Raw genomic sequence first — 13495 nt, 5'->3', positions numbered from 1 at the left:
ATCCATCCTCAACTGAAGATGTCTGTAGCCAGTGGTAGCCATTGGGCTGCTCTGCTCAGAGGTAGATGTCCTTTGTCTGGGGCCCCTAATCGTTCCTGGACCCTGTGATCAATCTTAACCCATGAATGTTGCTGGATGCTGGGGTTGCTCCTACTTTTCCCTGACCTCATGACCTCTTCCACTTAACCACTGAATGTCCTTTCCTTAACCTATGAACTTTGAGCTGATTACTCCCTACAGTGGCTCCCTCTCTCCTTTTCCTCCTACCAGTCCTCTTGCTGGTCTTACTGATATCCCAGAACCTGGTAAGAAGTCAGCTACCCCTGCTCCTGTCCAGGTAAGCAGCATATGGGGAAAGCATTCCTAATGCCATCAGCCCACTGGAATGGGACCACAGTGGTCAAACCCATCCACAGTTATGCCACAGCTTCCACTGCTTTGGAGAGATGTGCTATGGAAGTTCTCCAACCAGACAGCAGAGTGCTGGCCTGGGGAGCACCACTGCAAGGTGCAAGGCCCCAGACAAGATGTTGCTCTGAAGGGAAGGAGAGTGGGCCTTTGGAAGGGGTGCTGACATTCAGGGACAGTAAGGTGCTGGGAAAAGAGATACAGAAGTGGGAGGGAGAGGAGTCAGTTTTGGGGATGCTGGGAGAAGTTGAGCTGTGGCCCAGGGCTGGCTTCCCCCCATCTCCTGGCCATTCCTGTACTCTCTTTACTCGGCTGATCTAGATCAATGCCTCCCACTGTGGTGCAGTCTCAGTTGTGAAGGGGAAATGAAACCAGTCCCAGCCCTTGCCTCATGTCCAACAACTCGGCCCCCAGCCGCAGTGCTGCAGTGGAGGGCCACTCTGCTTGGTGCTCAATGAGTCGGCCTCTCATGAGACTGCCCTACCGTTGACGCTCAGCCCTACCCCACCAACCTGCAGCTCCAAGCCACACCTCCATTGCCCCAACTCTGACTCCCATTCCCACTGATCCATAAGCTCAGAGCTCTCCTGCCCACTGACCCCCAACTCTGAACCCCACCTTTTGACAGGCCCTCAAATCTCAGCTCAGTTTTCACTGGCCCCTCAACCTCTATGAACACCCTAACCTCTGAATCTCATCTGACTGACCCCTACCTTTGAGGTCTTCTGTCCTTATCAACGCCCCAAGTTTGAGCTTTCTACCTTCAGTGCCCCACCCCCTCCTCGATGCCCTTTTCCTAATGCCCCCACTGTTCCCCAGCCCAGCTTATCTGACGCTCCCCTCCCCTCCAAGCTCCAGGGAGGCATGGAGCAAGCACCTGTGTTTTCCAGGGTGGTGGCAGAGGCACAGTGTCAGGTGGTGAGTTGCCCACACACAAGATGCCCTCCCTCAGGGCAGGGAGGAGTCAGGCCCTTGCAGAAGAATTGCCCCCTGGTGGAGGTGTCACTGCACTTCCCCAGGCAGCCCTTTCTCTGCTTCTGGGCCTAGGTTACCTGACAGAGGACAGAGGACAGAGGACAAGCTGCTTTCCACACCATCCTTTGTGACCACCATCTCAGCAGCCCCCAAGGGAAATGTGAGTGTCTTGTTCATACCTGCCTGCTCTACAAGGTAGAGGCAGGAATGGACAGTGCGTGGTGGTTGGAGCCAGGGGCATAGGCATGACAGGGCTCTGGCCTCACCCCTCTCTAGCTTTCACCCCCTGTTCAATCTGAACAAAACTCCCCACCCCTCAAACCTCTTCCTGCTTTCTCTTCCAGAAGAAAATCTGTGCCACCTTCTCCTGCCATGGCAGTGACTGCTTCAAAAGGCAGGAAGCTGTCACCATGTGCCCTGAAGACTTAGAGTTCTGTGAGGTGGGCCCTGGAGTGCTCGAAGGACCGGGATGCTGTCTTCCTCAGAGCTACAGTCCTTTCTCCCCCCGCCTGAAGGGAGTAGGTCAGCACCTGAATCTGGCTGGAGCTAGACCTGCTGGGAGCTAGGCTGTCTGGGGTCTAGCAAGCTTGGCCCTCTCAACTCTGTATTATGCCAAAATGCAGGGCAGCAGCTGGAATTTTCCAAGTTTCCATGATGTGCCCCCGTTTCTGACCACCCTGCATGTTCACTGGGGACTGATTTACCTCATGGCAGAGAGCTACGGGGTCCAGGGAAGTTCATCTCAGCCCACGGCCCACTGAACACTTTTTGCCTGCATGGGTTGGGGCAAGGGTAAGGGGAGAATGAGTGGTCCCATCTCTTCTTGGAGCTGTAACAGTCCAGCTCAGGCTACACTGCAGACTACACCCATGTCTGCAAGGCAGAGACCCCCAGGTGTTATGGGGCAGCTGCCTCCAGCTGGATGGGAGCCTCTACTTCAACCAGGCAGTCCTACAGTCTACCAGGAGCCTCCTGAACTGGGCCTTGGCTACAGCCACACTGCTACTCCTCTACCCTGCCCTGCTCCTGTTCCTGCTCCCTTACCTGGGCCCAACAGAATCAGGGAGCAGCAGCCAGGAAGACCCTGTAGACCCTGCAAGCTCCCAGGCCTACCCCTAGCTCTGAATTCTTTCTTTCCTTTTTTTTTTTGTTTTTTTTTTAATAAAAGATGACTGGTAAGGGGATCTCAACCCTTGACTTGGTGTTGTCAGCACCACACTCACCCAGTGAGCGAACCGGCCATCCCTATATAGGATCCGAACCCGTGGCCTTGGTGTTATCAGTACTGCACTCTCCCAAGTGAGCCACAGGCCGGCCCTATCTAGCTCTGATTTCTGTAGCTGTCTTTAGTGAGAGGGATATATCGAGTCCATATCTGTGAGCTCCAGGCTCCTCATTTTTCCCCTCCCAGGGCTTAGGCTTGAACACGGTGCCCTCCAAGGGGGAAGGGCCTTAGCCCCAATCCCAGGGAGAGGCTGAGATTTGTCTGGAAAAGCAATCTGCCTGACCCCAATCCCAGTGGGAGGATCCCCAAATCCTGAAGGAACAGTTTCTGCGTCTGTGAAAAGTGCCTGGCCCCATCCACTTTTCCCAGATCCTCCTTTCCCAGCCTGTGACACTAAGAGCAGGGTTGGAGTTGGGGTTCCCCTGGTTTCCTGCAGTGACCTCCACACCCTTGATTTCTAAGGGTCTGAATCAATCCCCTTTTCCCCCATCCCCCACATGACTTGGAAACCAAATTCAAATAATCCTGAGCTCCATTTGAGTTGTGGATATCTCCAGGAAAAGGAGAGGATTGGGAAGAAGGTGATATCTGTTTCTGGAAGAGGTTTACTTATCTGAAGTTGGACTGGTCATTAGGGCGGCAGCTTAGCTTAGGGAAAGAGGAGCAGAGACTGACTAGAAGTCACAATAAAATAAAAGTCGTACCCACCAGCCACCAAAATAAAAGTTACAGTGGTCACCCCTTCTCCTTCCCTAGCACTGGCCCATTCCTTCAGTTTGGGTCAAATCTTGAGAGAAAGTATATTCATTAAGATAATTCATTAAGTCATTCACTAATTCAATAAACATTTTCCAGGAGCCAACTGTGTGCCAGTAACTGCTGGGATGATGAGGAAAAGACAGCCTTGTCCTCAGGGAGCTTACAGCTTAGTAAAATGGCCAACAGGCTGACAGAGAACATCTGAGAGTCCCTTATTTTAGCTTGCCCTTTTTGTCCATCTAGAGCAAACTCCTTGTCTTAGAAGGGGAAACTGAGGCCCAAAGGGAAAAAGGTCGTGGCCAAAGGCACATTACCGAGTGCATTGGGGAAGGGGCTTGAGAACAACAGTCCACCCTCAGGCTGTCTTGAGAGCCGAAGGGGCTCCTCCCACATCCTCTCTCCTCCCCAGGCATGGAGGCCTCTGTGTCAGCCTGGTGATAGTCATTGCAGTACCACACATGAACAGTGTCATACATGTGACAAAGTGTGTTCACTTCCATCATCCTCAAACAGCCCCATATGGCAGGCAGGGCGGGCAGGGTGGAGGGAGGAAATATGGCAGTGTGTGGCAGTATAGATGGCACAGGAGTTGGAGTCAGACTTTCAGCTGAGTCCCAGTCTGACTACTTGCTAGCTACAGGACCTCTGTCAAATTGCTTAATATCTCTGAGCCTCAGTTTCTCCACCTGGAAAATGGTGGTAATGGTTCTTCGTAGTCTTGTTCTCCCTCCATTAAGGTAGGACAGGGTAGTTATTTGGGGGGAAACAGTTTTAGTACAGGTCAGAGCTGTCCCTCCTGGAGTCAGAATAGCTGAGGACAGGATTAGAAGAAAATAAAAATGCATTGTATTTTTCCCTTAAGGTAAACGTGGCCATCTTCCTTCTGGGCCCCAGGAAGCTCTGGCTCCATGACTTACAGAGGTCCAGGGATGTGGGTTAGGACATTCATTAGAAAAGCCTTACGTCCATCAACAGATGAATGGATAAAGAAAATGTGGCTTATATACACAATGAAATACTCCTCCGCCATGAAAAAGAATGAAATCCTGTCATTTGCAGCAACATGATGAGCCCGGAAGACATTATGTTAAGTGAAATAAGTCAGGTACAGAAAGATAAACACCACGTGTTCTCACTTACATGTGGGAGCTAAAAAAAAAAAAAAAGTTGAACTTTTAGAAATTGAGAGTAGAATTGTGATTACTAGAGGCTGGGAAGCCAAGGAGAAGGAGGGATAGTGAGAGGTTAGTTAATGGACACAAAAGTACAGCTAAATAGGAAAACTAAGTTCTAGTGGTTTACAGTAGTGCTAGGCATCTATAATTAACAATAACTTATTGTATGCTCTCAAATGGCTAAGAGAGGAGCTCAAATGTTCTCATGACAAATTTTTGCAATGATGAATTGCAAACTACCCTGATTTGATCATTACACATTGTATACATGTATTGAAATATAATTCTGTACCCCATAAATATGTACAATAAACACGTTTCAATTAGAAAACAAGTTCCTTAAAAAAGAAAGAAAGAAAACCTTTCCAGAATAGGGAGCCCAGTATACCCCAGGATGTAAGGAGTTAATGGGGACGGGGAGCCATCCCCCACCCATGGCCGTGATTGACTTGGGCATGCTGGGACTTGCAGGCTGGCTGGCCATCCTGCGGCGCAGGGGCCGCTGGGAAATGTAGTCACTGGCTCGGCCCTAGGGACACGGTATCCTGTACGCCTAGCGGTGACAGCTCAGGAGGTAGGCAGCAATGGCCGGGGGCTGGGAATAGGTGGGAAGCAGGAAAGCCAGAGCAGGACTGGACAGGAGGGAGTGGGCAAGCTGCGGGCTGGGACCCCTGGCCTGCAGCTGTCAGACCGGATGCCCCCCTGTTGCAGCTGATGCAACGGGCCTGCTGGGTGGGGTGAGGGGCAAGGAGCAATGGACCGCTTTTCTTGTCTCCAAGGAAAGAGGAACAGGACCGGTTCCTTCTCCAGGAAGGGACCCTACCTTCCTGAAAGTAAGGGGTTGTTCCCTCCAACCCTATGCAGACAAACCACTGACACCTCCCAGAAGTGCCAGCAGGATCAATACTGCTACCCTGAAAAAGGGAGGCAGAGCCCTGTCCCAGGAGCAATGGGAACAGGTCCCTCACTTCCAACAAGTAGACTGCATCCCACTCAGGAACAACTGAATGCCCTCCCAGACAAAGGACAGTATAACAAATCGTAGATCCCACTGGTGCAAAGAGATGCGGCCCTCTCCCTAGAAAGTTTAAAACGGCCTAGTCTAGGGAGGAGGAGGAGGAGGAGATGGGTCAGGCCGGTCCTCTACCTTCTCCCTCGACAAAGGCCCCTCCTTCCTGCCCACACTCGTCTGAGGAAGCTCCATTACCTCGTGGGAACTGGTTGACCAAAGAGGGTTCCCATCTGCCCTCCCCCAGGGTGTGTCTGCTCAACAGATGCCAGCATGGACCAGTCTGTGGCAATCCAGGAGACCCTGGCTGAGGGGGAATATTGCATTATCATATCCTTCCCAGCTTGAAGCTCCCAGCCCTGCACTTGCCCTGGCCTCAGCAAGTAGAATGGAAAGTGTCAAGGCGTCTGTCCACTGTCCTCCCTCTCTCTGAGCCGTGAAGGGAAAAGGAAACCATTATTTACTAAGTACCTACTTGGTCCTGGACTCTGCTAGGTGCTTTAAATATGCAGTTACCTTCCCAACCCCTTGTGAAGTTGGAGATTATTATCCCCATTTCACAGATGAGGAAGGCTCAGAGAGGGGAAGTGACTTGCCCAGGGTCACACAGTGACCCTTTAAACAAGAAGGATGTTTATTGATTCACAGAACTGGAAGTTCAGGTGTAGGGTGGGCTTCATGATGGAATACTACTGAGCCATAAAAAAGAATAAAATTCTGCCATTTGCTGGAGGGGAGGGGCAGGGCAGGGCAGGTGGAGTGGGCTGGATTGGGCCTCCATTTTGTTTTCCCTTGACTCGGAGCAGCAGGCAGTGCAAGGTGTGCTATGTGAGGGAGAGAGCCAGCAGAGCCGCCTCCTGGGGCTCGTGCGCTACCGCCTGGAGCACGGTGGCCAGGAATATGCGTAAGTGAGGGGCTCAGCCCTGTCTGTCTGGGCCAGGGGGGTCTTCTTCACTATACCGTCCAGCTGGGCTTCCACCATCCCTCCAGGGAAGGGTCTGAGGCTTCTAGGATAGTTATCATGATGATAGTTAATATTGTTTGAACACTGTGTTCTTTTTCTTTTTTTGTCCTTTTTGAGACCGGCCGCACCGCGCTCCTGTGAGCACACCGGTCATCCCTATATAGGATCCGAACCCACGGCAGGAGTACTGCTGCGCTCCAAGCGCTGCACTCTCCCGAGTGCACCATGGGCTCGGCCCTTGAACACTGTGTTCTAAGCCTTTCCCATGTATTAGCTCATGTAATCCTCAAGATTTGGTGAGGAAGCTTCCTGAGGCCAGGCAGCTCATCACACTGTGCCAGATCTGGAGCCTCATGGCCTGACTGCCTGCATTCAAGTCCAGGCTTTGTTACTTCTGAGCCGTGTGATCTTGAGCAGGTTGTTTTAATTCTCTGTACCTCAATCTGTCCAGATTAAAGATTCAAGTAGTTAGTACATGTAACATTTTTAAATACAACAAGGCACATAGAAAGTGCTCAATAAATGTTGCCTGATAACACCTGCATATTACATATAGGCAGAGAGAGAATAAATAATATTTGCCAAAGGTCTCATAGCTAGTAAGTGAACCTCAGTGTATCAGAGCTGGGAGGGAAGGTTCCTCAGGCATTTTCTCATCTACACCCTCATTTTATAGATGGGGAAATAGGTTCAGAAAGAGAAAGGGGGTGGTTAAGGTTGCACTGCTTCTGTCACATGAAATGCTAGAATGCTCCATGAATAGATTGAACATGTGTTTTACTAAGAAAGTGGGGGTTCTGCCATATGAGAAAAGTCAGCTTTGATGAGCTCATCCATAAAATTGCAGTCTCTGATGGGCACTGTGGACAGAGATGGAACGAGGAGTGTGCACAGCCAGGCACCGCCAGCACAGTGCTAGGGACCAGGGAGGGAGTGTGAGCAGCCCAAGGCCCCCAAGACGGGCCTGAGGACAGCCAGTGGGCCCTGTCCTCACTTCTACTTCCTGCCCATAGTCTCTTCCTGTATACGCATCGGAGGATGGCCATTACCGGGGATGATGTCTCTTTGGACCAGATAGTGCCAATCTCGCGGGATTTTACGCTGGAAGAAGGTGCTGTAGGGGGATGGGTGGTATGAATCCCTCTCCTCTGGACCCCCCAGGTCATCTTTGCCCTTGTTGGGGAGTGGGAGAGCAGTGGGAGTAAGGATGACACTAGGGCTGGGTCACTCAATTGCTAAGGGCATTCTTGTTTCCCTCCTCCACAGTGTCCCCAGATGGTGAACTCTACATCCTTGGTGAGTGGTCCTCTCAGTCTGGGTCCCAGTTGGGTCAGGGGGTACAGGATCTGCAGAGAGAGAGCAATGGTGTGAAGTAAGAGCATCCCCTGGTATCCTTCCTGTGGCAAGTAAGACCCTGCAGGACCTGGCCCCCGCCCACCTCTGGCCCATCACCCTCTTCCTTGCTTGCTGTTTCCATCACCTCAAACATCCCATGTTCTCACCATGGAGCCCTGCACTTGCTGCTGCCTCTCCTGAAAGCCTCACACCTCTCTTCACTTAGCCAGCTCCTATTCCTCCTTCAGGGCTTCCACTCACACATTTCCTAGGAAGCTTTGTTGAACCCCTGGAATTGTTTGTATCTCACACGTGTCTTTTCTCATCCTTGCCATGCTCTGTCACTCACAATGATTTAATTATTTGTATTGACCTATTTAATGCCTGTCTTCTTTGCTAGACAATAATTATAATAGAAGCAAATATTTAATCAATAATTATTTTGTGCCAGGCACTACACGAAAAGATTTACACACATCATATTGTGGTTTCTTCTCAACAACTCTATGAGGTTAAAATTGTTCTTATTCCCATTTGATGGACAAGGTAACTGAGGCCCAGAGAAATTAAATAATTTAGTAAGGGGTGGAGCCAGAATTCAAACTCAGAATACAGACTCCAGAGCCCACACTCTTAATCACTCTCCTAGATTACTTCTGTTCACTCAGTTTGGCACATGTTTTTGAGTGCTCACCATGTGCCCAGTAATGGGCATATGCTATGAACAAGTTGCATTCCACAGCTTTGTTCCCTGAAGACAGGACCACATCTGTTCTCTTCACCGTGGTATTCCCGTGCCCAGCACAGTACTTAGCACTGTTAAGTAGACTGACTGATAGAGAGCCCCTCTTGTCTGCTTCTACATGCTTTCCATTCCACTGAATAGACTACAGGTCCAGAGAAACTGTTCTCTTCCAGCTCCATCTAGTACTGTGGTGGTGAGGCTTATTAACTTTTCAGAGTCTTGATCTACCCCCTCTCTAAAGTGGGAATGATGTTAATTTGGAATTGAAGGTACAGAGGGTCGCCCCATTGTCCCAGCAGCAGCCCTGAATGAGTTGCTTAAGGGTCTGACGGACTTTGGGAGCCTGGACTGCTGATTCTGTTTGGGGACTCCTGCCTTAAGATATATGCAAGCACTTAGCTCCTGACAGCCAAGTGCTCATTTCCTGCCCCCTCTGTGCAGGCTCAGATGTGACTGTCCGGCTGGACACAGAGGAGCTCAGCCTCATGTTCCAGCTTCCATTTGGTTCACACACCAGGATGTTCCTCCAGGAAGTCGCCAGGGCCTATCCAGGTGAGACTCAAATCTCCCTGGGGGTGCGGGGTGGGGGTTAGCTGGGCACTCACCTACCCATTCTAGTTAACTTTCCATGCTCTAGACTCACACTCCATGGTTTCTGTGCCCTCTCAGAGCTGCCAGCATAAAGCCCCAGTTCCCCTAGGCCTCCAGCCAACCATGGTGTTTGCTTTTGTTTACAGTTTCTCGACCCGAGTGTTAACCACAGCAGGGCCACTTTGCCCTTCTGGCAAAGGGCTGCACAGAGTGGATTGTGACTCTGGTGTAAAATCTCTTACAAGTTGGCAAGGTCAGTAGTTTCTAGGGCTAACTTCCCTCTCTCTGCCACTCATAGCTAGAACAGGGAAATCTGTCATATGGGCTCCCCTGTCCTTGAACCCTGCTTTGTCCCCCACTTCAGCTGAGAAAATGGTCTAGCTTTGGCCTAGCAGTGACAGACCTCTAGGACAGAATTTGTTTAGATTGGATCAGTCAAGAAGGTAAAGGAGAGTTTGTGTACGGAACAAAAGATCTGCCAGACACAGAACATGCAAATTCTAGCGACCAGGTGCTGGAGCTTAGGTGTTTACCCAATACTATGAGTAGTTTCCTTTCAAGCTAACATCTTGTCTCTGAAGGAACAGGGGGAGGGTTTGCCTACTATTGTGGTCTCACTGTGGAGACTGAACCTCTGGGGGCTCCAGCTGTTTCCTGTGGTGTGCCAGGAAAGGGACTAGCTTTGGATGCAAACTGGGGTATGGGGGAAAAGGAAGGAAAAAATAAGATTATAGAGCCTTGAATGCCTCGTCAAGGAGTTTAAAAGTTATTCAATAAGGAGGGGGAAATTTTTTTTCAAACCTTAAAATAATAACATTTTATGATCACTAGTAGTAATTGTAGGAAGGGTAATACTAGTAATAACAGCAAAGAGCATGGGCTTTGAAACTACACAGCCCCTTGAGTTTGAAACCTACCTCTGCCGGTCCCTCACTATGTGGCTTTGAGCAAGCCACTTCACCTCTCTGAACCTTAGCTTTTTGTAGGCTTTTGTATGTAACAAATATCTTCCTCATGGGGTTGTAAGAATTAAATGAGATAACACATGTGAAAGTGCCCACCACATAGCAGGAGCTCAGAAAATATTTCTTCCTTCTGTACAAGAGGGCTCATAGCTAACATTCATGGTTGACTGATCATGTGCTAGGCACTATTCTAAGAACTTTTCACACATTATCTCGTTTAAACCTTACAGGGTAGGTATTATCAATGTCTTCATTTTACAGATGAGGAAGCTGAGGCTCAGAGAGGGTTAAGTGCCTTGCCTGACTACATAGGTAATAAACTATAGGGCAAGGATTAGGCAGGATTAGATAGTTCTACTCCAGAGGCGGAGCTATTGAGTGTTTTGTCTAGTGCTTCCTTAGCTCACGGAAAGGCTTTGTGTGGGAGGTGATGTTTAAGCTGAGGTTAGAAGGATGAGCAAGAGTTTTTTCCCAGGCAGGCAACAAGGAGGAAAAGAACATGGTGGTCGGAGGGAAGAGCAGGTCATTTGGTGGGACTGAACTTGGGGTAGGAAGAGGGTGTGGAGAGAGCTGAACCAGGAAAAGCCAGCAGAGGGCAGCTCATAATGACTCAAATAACCAGCAAAGAGCTTGGACTGTGCCCTGTAGCTTGTGGGAAGCTGTTAAGGAGTTTTAAACTGGGGAGTAACAAGGCAAGGTTTCCAAGTTAGAAAAGTTCATTTGGCAACTGGTATGGAAAGAGCCTGAGCAGAGAGATCAATAGGAATGTATTGCAATGGCTCAGGCCTAAAAAATGAGGCTTTGACATGGTGCTGATAACACCAAGGTCCAGGGTATCGGCCAGCCACCAAACAAATAAACAAACAAACAAAAACAATGAGGCTTTGACCAGGGGTGCTGGTGATGGGAATGGGGAAGAGGAAATGGACTAGACAGACACTGAGGACGCCAAGCTGATGAGAAGAAGGTGCCGTGGAGGCAGTGATTTTTGGTTATGTTCACAACGTTATCCCCAGTGATTAGAACAGTGCCCGGCACGTAAAAGGCTCCTAATAAATATTTGTTGAATGGATGAACAGAGCTTGGTACCAAGCTGTGAGAATGAAAAATAGAGAGGAGTTGCGAAGGACGTCTCTCCTTTAGGCTTGGGTGTCTGTCTTGCAATCCCCCTTACTTGCTGTTCCCTCTGGTGTCCACACCACACGTGGGGTAACCAGCAGAAAAATTCTGCCTAACTCAACTTCTCTGAGCAATTGTCAAGATTGGGATTTCCTCAAGGAAAGGCCTGGGTGTCAGGGGACTCTCAGAACTGACAGACTCTTGGATACCCACCAGCCCAACCCTTGAATTTCACAGATTAAGGGACTAGAGTCCCCCACGTTTCCTCATTTATGATGTCCTTGCAAATCCAGTTCAGTTTGGTCAGTTCAGTTTCTACAAGAGGGGCAGCAGGCAGGATAGTACAGGGTTAATAGCAAGTGGTTTTTTTTTTTTTTTTTTTCCCCAAAAGATGATCGGTAAGGAGATCTTAACCCTTGACTTGGTGTTGTCAGCACCACGCTCAGCCAGTGAGCAACCGGCCATCCCTATATGGGATCCGAACCCGTGGCCTTGGTGTTATCAGCACCGCACTCCACAGGCCGGCCCCAATAGCAAGTGTTTTGGAATGAGACGGACATGGTTTGACTCTGAGGCAGAGGTGGCTGGGGAATATCTATAAAGAAGGGGTGGCCATCTGGTTAAGGGGGAACGGAGGCCTTGTCTTGATGGTATATTTTACAGCAAGCACCAGGCTTTTACCTCGAGTGTGTTTCTTTGGAGTGGCCTGCAAGTTGCTGATGGAGGTTATGGGTGGTTAAAGCCCCCCACCCACCCTTCAGCACTGGCATCCATTTGAGTCTCCCACTCTGCCACTTATTCTATGACCTTAGACTTAACCTCTCTGAACTCAGTTGCCCAGTATATAAGATTGGGAAAACGGTTCCCCACCTCATAAAGTTTGTTGTGAGGATTAAGGAGGTAATACATACATATGATGCACAGACCTTGGCACATACCCCGAGGTCAGAAGAATGGCGGGGTTCTCTGCCGTGGTATAGCACTTCTGTGTTCACATGTATTTTTGCATTTCAACCCAAGACCGACCCCGTGCGTCAGGGAAACAGGCTCGGAGCCTCCAGAGATTACAGTCATGGAGAGGTGGGGCCGGCTCCTCAAGCCCGTGGCTCAGTCAGCCTTCCTCATTCCTGCTACAGGATTCGACCCTGCCACCCGGGATCCTCAGTTCCTGTGGCTGTCGAGATACAGGAGCGCGGAGCTGGTGCTCGAATCGCAGATGCCGCGCGGTTGGAGCTGGGCCCCAGGCACCTGGCCCGGGTGCACGACGATTAGCGAAGGTATGTATCCGTCTCGGAAAGGAGCGGTGGGGATTGGAGGAGGCCCGCCTCAGGGATGGACTCCGTCCTGTGTAGGGGCGGGGCGGTGGAGCAGGCTGCCTTTCGATTGGCGGAGGTGGCTCGCGGGGGCGGGCCCGCCTGGGGGCGGAGCGCGCGGGGCGGCGGGCGATGAAGAGCTTGAGGAAGCAGGCCGGGAAATGTCCGCCGCAACCGGTTCTCGGGAGCGCGACTCTGCAGGTCTGGCGGGCGGTGGGAAGCTGGGCTGGGGATCTGGGCCGGGGGCGGCGGCGGCGGGCCCGGTCCTCGGATGGGCAGGGTCTGCGGTTTAGCCCGTGGACGCGAGGACCAAGGTGCTGGCCCTGCGGAGGTGGGGATGCTGGTCTGAAATTCTGTGGGGATGTTATTCTGAGCCGGGCATGATGAGGGCAGGCGGTGGGAGTGGGGTACTCAGGAATTCGGAGGTGGGGGGTTTAGTAAAGCTCTGTTCCTGACTCGCTGTGTGACCTCAGGCCACTCGCTGCCCTTCTCTGGGCCTCAGTTTCTCCAGTTGAGCTTGCTCTTCAGTCCTGACCTTACGAGTTCGGCGTTTGCGGGTGCACTCCCTATGACAGAGCCTTCTCTTGGGTGAGGTATGGTGTGTTTGGGGGCCCTCTGTCAGTCCCCAGCCCCTTTGATAGATTGGGCTGGAGACCGGGGGAGCCCCGTCCATCCTAGGACTGGAGGCCAGGTTACATGTGAAGGGGACTAGGTTTTTTCCACCTAGCCGTTCCATAATACAGATAATGTTGCGCAGCACAAAAGGCCAATTGTTGTGCAAGAGGTTGTCTTTTGAAGAGTGAGAGGCTCAGGGCTGAAATTTGGGTCAGTCCGGTGCTTTGGGAGGATTTGCAGATGTCTTTTCTGTCCATCTCTACGATTTCCTGCAAGGGCTCCCTGGTGTTTTTTTCC

The 13495-nt window shown here is 50.8% G+C and overlaps 1 protein-coding gene across 1 annotated transcript; it reads left to right on the top strand.

Annotated features, from left to right (window-relative positions):
• The first annotated feature begins 6372 nt into the window (after window positions 1-6372).
• LOC103587878 (type II inositol 1,4,5-trisphosphate 5-phosphatase-like) lies at window positions 6373-12876 on the top strand. Its single transcript, XM_008569449.1, has 5 exons — window positions 6373-6455; window positions 7529-7626; window positions 7782-7811; window positions 9037-9147; window positions 12407-12876. Exons 2-5 carry the CDS (start codon window positions 7554-7556, stop codon window positions 12874-12876), a joined length of 684 nt encoding a protein of 227 aa, XP_008567671.1. The 5' UTR covers window positions 6373-6455; window positions 7529-7553.
• The last annotated feature ends 619 nt before the right edge of the window (window positions 12877-13495 follow it).

Source organism: Galeopterus variegatus, unplaced genomic scaffold (genome assembly GCF_000696425.1).
Source record: "Galeopterus variegatus unplaced genomic scaffold, G_variegatus-3.0.2 Scaffold498, whole genome shotgun sequence".
NCBI lineage: Eukaryota > Metazoa > Chordata > Mammalia > Dermoptera > Cynocephalidae > Galeopterus > Galeopterus variegatus.
This window is presented reverse-complemented; position numbering and strand designations above follow the sequence as displayed.